Genomic DNA, 8339 nt, shown 5'->3' on the forward strand with positions numbered 1-8339 from the left:
ACGAACAAGTCCTATTCTGATATTGCTACACTACAGGGTGGAGGAAAGCAATTCTCAAAGTTAAATGAAAAGTGGCCTTACACACGTAAAAGTTATGAAGCCACAAGTCCTAGTGGCATAACTATGTGTCCCCACTAGTCTGTGCTTGTCTCATGGGAGCAGAGGTTGAGTTCTGCCGTGTCAACAGCATTGATTGCCACTAGCATATGTCAACTGCACCACTCAATGGTTTCATGCATGGCTGTGTTCATGACCTCCTCACATTACTTCTTGCTCCGGCAGCACCTGGCTAGGCTCTAGACAAACCAGAGCATAATACATGAGGTGTCTGAATGCTTGCCACAGGAGTCTGAAGATGAGGGAGGTCCAGATGGTATGGCATCTGCATGGATAACCAGGGGAAAAAAGGGCATGAAAAAGTTGTTTGGTGTTGCTTTCAAGCATGGATGGAGGGTGTGCACTATGGGAGGCTGACGATATGTACCCAGAACCCCTGGCTGCAATGTTTTCACCCTAACAAGCACTGGGAACCTAACCCAGCATGCAAATGAGTGGCAGAAACTGTGGGATGGCTAGCCACAAGGCATCACTGTTAAAGTCAAAGGCTGCCATGCTACTGGGGATACACTCCATCGACCTCATGTACCCAGTGATGACATGCATCTTGGACTTTGTAAATTCAGATGCTATAAATTCAACCTACATTCATAGTGCAGACATAGCCTAAAGGCATTTCACAACTGATGCCTAGATCTTCAGAAACATCATTAGTAGGGTAAACTACGAAAGCTGATGGGGCATATTTTGCTTTGTTCCTAATGCATCTGTTATTAGTGCATTTAAAAGTGTTTGTCCTCAGTCTTTAGAGATAAAGTAAGTATACATTATGATATTACAAACAGAACATGCAATTCTATACCTCTGCTTGCCGATAATCTTGAAGTTTTGCAAATTCATCTGCAAAATTCTTCAATCCAAGTTTTAAGTTTGGTGTCTCTGTAGCTGCATATGCATATATTTCATTTACTAGAAGGTCTGCTTTGTCTCGTAGTCTAGCAGTTTTACGTACGTATGCTGCAAATATTTGGCACAATTCACCAAAATGTTTTTCAACATTTGAAACAGCCTCTCGTACTTGTCTAGTCTGATTGTCCCTACAGACCAAGGAAAAATGAGAAACAAGCAATAAAGCCATGATTACAATACATACAGATTAAACAGGTTTAACAATACTGTCATCACTACACCATAAACAACATATTTCAAATTGGTCATTTGTCTTCTTGGGGAAAAAGAAATTTATTAGAGAAAATTATACTTAATATTCCAATGTGATGTTTCCTTATCTAAAAAAGTACACATAAAATAATAAAAAATTGAGATGTATTTTTCAGCCTAAAACACATCAAACTGAGTTTTAAAAAGTAAAAATGTGAGGAAAAAAGATCCAAACCAGACATCTACATACTTGAGAAAATCTTCATAAAACTACAGTGCAGTTAGGTGCTTTGGAAAGCTCAAGAACATCTGTCTGCACCTGTAGATATCTACAGACATTTAAAAATCTGAACCAGAGATATTAAACCCCCAATAACGTAGACACTTACACGCAAGCTTAAATTTAAGCATGAATGATCTTCCTGAAGTCAGTTGCCCAAGACTGATAGGAAAGCCCATGGAAGAGCCAGGAGCCGAACACAGGTTTTCTGAGTCCCAGTTCAGCATCTTAACCACAAAAACACCCCAATGTCTTATGCTATAAAAATGTCCAACAGATAAATGTGTGAATGTTAAACTGTTGTTAGAAATTAAATGCAGATCTCTGAAAGTCTCCATCACTGGGAAGTACAAGAATTATTTGCATAGATGGATGAAAACACCTTTTTTCATCACTAAATCTCAAAGAATTTATCAAAGAATTCAAGCCTACATATCCCCATTTTACAGATGGAAAAAGTGAAGCACAAAAGAGTGAACTGATATATCCTAATATACACATGCACGAAGTATGTGGAATAGCTGGGAAACAAAGCCAGGTCTCCCGATTCCCAGTCTAGTGGTCTTTCCCAGGGATCTATTCAAAAGTGCTAGTGTCCATTCATTTTGAAAGTAAAGTTCTGCAACTACAGAAGAAACAGTCTATCAGATTCAGGAATTTATTTTTCCTTTGAAGTCCTTAATACCAACTCCACAGTGAAAGTTTAACAAATTTTGTTAGGCAAGACAGCAAAGTTTAAATAAAATCAAAATTACACCACTTATGTAAAGATCCATTTTTATTAAACTCTAAAGTAAATCCAGTCAGTATTTTATAATTCTCAGAGACTTAAAGAACACGGTCAATTTATAAAACCAAAACCCAATCTCGTGTGTCTGAATTTTTTTAAATGTACAAATGTTACACAAAGTCTAATATACATTTGAGAGAGTCTGTGCCTCTGTCTGCCCATCCGTGAGAACTCCTAAATATAAGACTTGGGACCACCATATTTGGTATGCTGCTTTGTCTTATCATACCTTAAAGCAAGGCCAGGGTTTGGTTGTGCCAGGACAATGGGATGTACATGGAATGCAGTTGTTTCTCAAACAGAAAGGGAGGGGCCTGGTGGCAGGGATAGTTATACTCCAGAATGACCAGGGTGGGCAGAAATACTCAAGATACTCCCCCGACAACCTCGGGAGAGCCACAGAACAGCTGCTGGGTGGGCAGCGTGACCCCACCTGTCCTGGGCCAGCTCCAGGGACGAACACTGGCAGCTGGGTAGCATGGCCCCTGCTACCTCAGGGGAGCAGCTGCTGGCCATCCCCATTCCCTATGGAGTCCCCATAAACCTCTCAACCACTTGTCCTGACTCCTGCATCCCCTCAAGACCCTCAGCTCCCTGCTCTGAAGGACCCAAGCAATGCCAGGTAAATCTTGTAGTTTACTACAACTGAATGACTAAAGAGTTTTTTCTTCCTTATTTATTAACTTTATTTAAATGGCTAGCACTTTCGGCATAATCATTTCCAATATTTCTTTTGCATTGTTAGCCTGTTTCTCCTGTTTTAATGCAGGTTTTATCAAGAGATAAACAAACTTTAAAATAGGAAAATATGACTGTGAACCACACAAAAATCACTACAGAGACAGTGAGGCAGGCAAAGTACCAAAAACCAGCTTTTAAGAAATAGACTTTGAATTGACTGTGTCCCTTTAAAAAATATCTTCTTAAATCTTAGATTCTCTCAGGTCCCTCTCCCTTAGAGTGCACTGAGGACCCATTCCTGCAGTCAAATGTACATGGGTGTAAGGTTCCACTTCGAAAAAACTGACTTTAATATGGGTCTGCACTGACATAGGGATCTGCTCATGTCAGACACACAGATGAATATAACTTGTCGGGGAAAAGTCAACATGGTTTCTGTAAAGGGAAATCATGCCTTACTAATCTACTAGAGTTCTTTGAGGTGGACAATAAGCACGTGGACAAGGAGGATCAAGTGGCTATAGTGTACAGTAGTCCCTCAAGTTATGCAAGGGTTGCGTTCCCACACACCCTTGCTTAACTCAAATTTCACATAAGTCAGGGAGTGGTTTTTTTGCCCAGTGGAATGCACGTTCTGCAGCCAGGGAAGCAGCAGAAGCATCTGGAGTTCCTTTTGAATGGTAAGTTCTGGAGTTGGGGAGGTTTAAGCCTGGAGGAGGGTTGGGGCAGTGGGAGGGAGGCGGGGGGGGGGGTTAAACTTGGGGTGGGTTAGTGCTGCAGGGGAAGTGGGGGGGATGGAGTTAAGCGGGGGGGCGGGTTTGAACTGGGGCTGCATGGAGTCAGGCAGGGTGGGGTGTTTTAACCAAGGGGCTGGGTTTTGAGTTGCATTTAACTGATGTTAATATGAGTTAAGTACAACTCGAAATCACACATTATGAGGGATTACTTTACCTAGATTTCCTGAAAGCATTTGTTAAGTTCCCTCACCAAAGGATCTTAAGTAAAGTAAGTTGCCATAAGATAAGAGGGAAGGTCCCTCATGGATTGAAAACTGGTTTAAAAAATCAGAAAACAAAGGATTGGAACGAATGGTAAGTTTTTTGAACGGAGAGTGGTAACCAGTAGTTTCCCACAAGGTCAATGCTGTAAGCAATATTATTCTACCTATTTAAAAATGATCTGAAAAGGGGTAAAAAGTGAGGTGGAAAATTCTGCTGATGATACTTAACTGCTCAAGATACTTTAGAACAAAGCAGACAGTGAAAAGCTTCAAAAAGTTCTCACAAAACTAAGTGTCTGGGAAACAAATGGCAAATGAAATTCAATGTTGATAAATGTAAAGTAATGCACTTTGGAAAAAATAATCCCAGCTATATATACAAAGCGAGGGGACTAATTTGGCGATAACTACTCAAGAGAGATATCTTGGGGGCTTTGCAGACAGTTTCTGAAAAGCAAACAGAATGTTAGAAATCATTTAAAAAGGGATAGAGAATAAGACAGAATATTTTATTGCCTCTATAAAAATCCATGTTATGCCCATATCTTGAATATTGCATACCGATGTGATCACCTCACCTCAAAAGACATACTGGCATTGGAAAAAATGATGAAAAGGCCAACAAAAATGAATAGATTTGGAATGGGTGCAATATGAAGATAGATTAAAAGGATTTGCATTTTTCATATTAGAAAAGAGGAGACTGGGGAGAGGGGTTATGACAGAGGCCTATAAAATCAAGACAGGTATGGAGAAAGCGAATAAGGAAAAGTTATTTGTTCCCATAACCTAAGAACTAGGGGGTCACCAAAAGCAATGAAATTCTCTACCCAACCTTCTCAGAGTTCATATGTATGGTTCTGTGAATAGGATTAAGGTAGTCAAGGACATGCGAGGTAAATTTTTAAATATATAACTCTTTGACTGAATATTAACCACAGAGATAAAATAATATATGGCAATTATTTGAATTGGTTACAGCAGTGGTTCCCAACCTTTTCAGTAATAGTACATTTCAATGAGACAAACAATTCCACAATACATCCACTTTTTCTAGCCAAATCCATTACTCATAAATACAGAGCCATGTGGAGAGAGGGGGAATTGATGACCATGTGCCAGCAGGGGGCTCAAGCAGCAAGACTGCCTGAGTCCCAGATGGTGCTGGGTCATCAATTTCCCTCCTGCAGCTACTTTGGTAAGTCTCTGCAAGGAGAAAATGACCAAGCGCACACTAGCTGGGAATCAAGCGGCTTTGTTGCTTGAGCATCCAGCTGGCCCAGGGTTCATCAATTTCTCCTCTGCCTCTCTTTGCAGAGTGTGTGTGGTGGGGGGGGAGAAGAAGAGGAATATTGTCCACCCAGCATCAGCTGGGGGCTCAAACTGCAAAGCTGCCTGTGTCCCAGCTGGCACTGGGTTATCAATTTCTCTTGCCAGGCAGCTTTGCTAAGCCTCTGTGATTCCCCCTGTGCCATAGGGGAATCAGGCAGCCTTGCTGTTGGAGCAAGCTACTGCAGGGTTGGTCAATTTCCCCTCACAGAAGCTTTGCAAAGTGACTATGGGGGGAAATTGACCATCCCTGCACCTGCCAGGAATCAGGCAGCTTTCCAACTTGAACTCCCAGCCAGCCCAGACTTGGTTAATTTCCCCTCCCCTCAGCTTTTTGCACTGGGTTATAATCTGTCTTTTATATGAGTAAGAATTTTTATACGAACAGCGTAGCTATATATTTGCATAATAATTTTATTAACTAAGAAGCACAAGTTAATGATAGCAACAAAGGGTCCTGTGGCACCTTTGTTAATTATAGGTTTTGATGGGATTTAAACATCAGCTTTCAAACAAAACCTGGCTATTTTATACTTAGTAATCTTCATTAAACCATTCAATAAATTGAATTCAAGACTTATTTGGTTGGCATTAATATTTTGCTTGGTACTTCAGTCTCCTCCTGTCTGTTTGATGGGTGTCTTCATTGAGGGTCTCAACTCTGCATCCAACCTATCACTACATAAGTAGCACTTCAGTGCTACTGGCAGCACAATTCAAGTTCACAGATTCTCAGCACATTCATTCTATTGCTTGGTTCCCCACAGCAATTTGCTACAGGCCCAATTCTGCAAATGTTAACTGTCAATTGCAGAGTTCTCAGACATGGTGCTCCACAGGGCATAGAAGATCAAGTCATGTTATTAGGTACGTAGGAGAGATCCTTGGTGTTTGCTCACTTTTTACTAATTTGGACATAAAACTTAAAACTTCCTTAATTTATATGAGTTGCTGTCAAATTTTGACAGCCTAAAATGATCCTAGCTCTTAAGTTTGACCACTGTAACCACTCCTTTAACAAAAAATAAAAAAAAAAATACAATACAATACTTCAGGAGTTTTAGAGTCTATTATCTTCCTGACAAGACAGATAAGTTGAAAGTGAAAAAACATGCTGAAAATGAATGTACGTTATCCTAAATCTTGCAGAAAATACCCTTACAGAGGAAGATCAGTTTGTGTTAGTAAACAAGAAAGACACCAATTGAGGTAGGGTTGTTTTCTTTTAAAGACAAATACCAGGGGATAGTCTAGCCGCCAAGGCTTTGCTCAAGTCTGCTACCATTGAAATAAGGGAGAGGTCACAACTCTGTTAAAGTATTAAAAAAACACCTAATTGAAAAGCCCATCACAAAAAATCTTCTTCCCCAATCAACAATTCATCTACAGATAATTTCCAGTGAGGAGTCCCTCCCCTCTCCCACTGAGCTGTGTGGCACTGGTTTACATATAAACCCACAAGTAACAGGGAATTCAAGACAGGTCTGCCCAAATATTCAGCAACTTTTTCTGCAATTTCCCCATGTGATAAGATTTCAATTGAGAAATATAAATTACATTTCCTTAAAGTTTGAAAAAGTAGCTTTTTTTTAAAAAAAAATGTTAATTTACAGACCATAAAAGGATCATCAGCACACGGCTTGATTGTATTAGCAAATCTTTATTTTGTCCCAAATGCTAAACTAAGATACACTTTGTTGCATAGACTTTATAGCAGGGCTGGACATCATATGGTCCGCTAGCTGGATCTGACCCACTATACTGCTGGATCCAGCTGTGGTGCAGCGGGGAGCTGCAAACAGGCTTCCTACCTGTCCCAGTCCCACACGTCACTCAGAAAAGCCTCTGTGAGGCCTGTTTTTCAATAGGGGCAAGTGGTAGCGGAGATGGGGAAGAGGCTTCACAACCCCACTGGCTGGTTTCTGGCCAATGGGAGCTTCCTGTTCAAAACACCCCTTCCACTCCCTTCAGGTTCCCAGCTCTTCACAGAAGCACATAGCCCCTGTTATAGTGGGCAGCCAGAGCGCCTGCCTGCAAAATCTGCTGGGCTGCTGGCTGGGAGTCTGACTCTCCCAGCCAGCCCCTGCCTGTGGCACCCCAGGTTCCCCTGAAACCCTTACATAACCCTAACACTCTATCCTCCTGCCTATGGCCATGCCCCGCATAACTCAACCCCTTTGCCAGCACCCACCTCCCCACCCCGCCGCACCTCCATCCCCTTACCCCACACTCCCTCCCGCACCCAACCTCCACCCCAGACTTTGCGCCTCCTCCATCAATACCACGGACGAGTGCAGCCCTTGACCCCTTACCCAATTCTTGGAGTGCCCCTGCCCCCCCCCCCACAATTACTACCCCCCCCCCCGCGCCTCCCAGCAACGGGCGAGCTATGGAACGGCTGCAGGCAGGCCGATGGCGGGGGTGCTGAGGATGATAAATCCCAGCACCCCAACGCCCGCGCCCCTCCCCCAAGAACGGCCCCGCGCCCCGCCCACCTCCCACGCAGGGGCTCCGCCCGGGCCCTCCTACCGCCAACGGGGCGCCGCCCGCCTGCCCCCTCGCGCGGGCTCTGCCTAGCGGGGGCGGGGTGCGTCATGCCGGGCACCCGGGCGGGGGGCACCGCACTTACCGGGCGTCCAGCCCGCGGCCCAGCATCATCATGGCGGCCGGGAGGGAAGGGGGCTGCGGCGCACGCTCCGCTTCCACCCAGTTCCCATGGACACCGCGCACCGCCCACGGCCCGGGCCTGCCCCCAGCGCCGAAAGCGGGGCCGAGATTCCCGCCCGTGGACCCCGAGCGTCTCCCGCGTTTGAAACCCGAGTCGCGAGTGCGGATCCACCCCCGGCCGCCGCCGCCGCCGCCGCCGCGCTTCTCTGGGGCGGGACTGAGGGCGGGGGAGCTCGGACCCACCGGGGCACCCGCAGACCTGGCAGCCATCCGGGGCGCGCGCGCTGCCCAGATGTGCGTCTCGGGGCCCTGCCGAGCCTGAGCCTCCAGCAGGGCGCTCCTCAAGAGGCCTCCCCGCTGGAGCCCGAGGAGCG

At 44.6% G+C, this 8339-nt stretch overlaps 1 protein-coding gene across 1 annotated transcript in view; it reads right to left on the bottom strand.

Moving 5' to 3' along the window:
- Positions 1-8015, bottom strand: part of CIBAR1 (CBY1 interacting BAR domain containing 1) — a 41156-nt gene extending 33141 nt beyond the window's left edge. The window contains 3 exon segments of the mRNA XM_074986947.1: positions 920-1154; positions 7928-7979; positions 7982-8015. Coding sequence (XP_074843048.1) covers positions 920-1154; positions 7928-7979; positions 7982-8015 — 321 coding nt within the window.
- Between the last annotated feature and the right edge of the window lie 324 nt (positions 8016-8339).

Source organism: Carettochelys insculpta, chromosome 2 (genome assembly GCF_033958435.1).
Source record: "Carettochelys insculpta isolate YL-2023 chromosome 2, ASM3395843v1, whole genome shotgun sequence".
NCBI classification, from domain to species: domain Eukaryota; kingdom Metazoa; phylum Chordata; order Testudines; family Carettochelyidae; genus Carettochelys; species Carettochelys insculpta.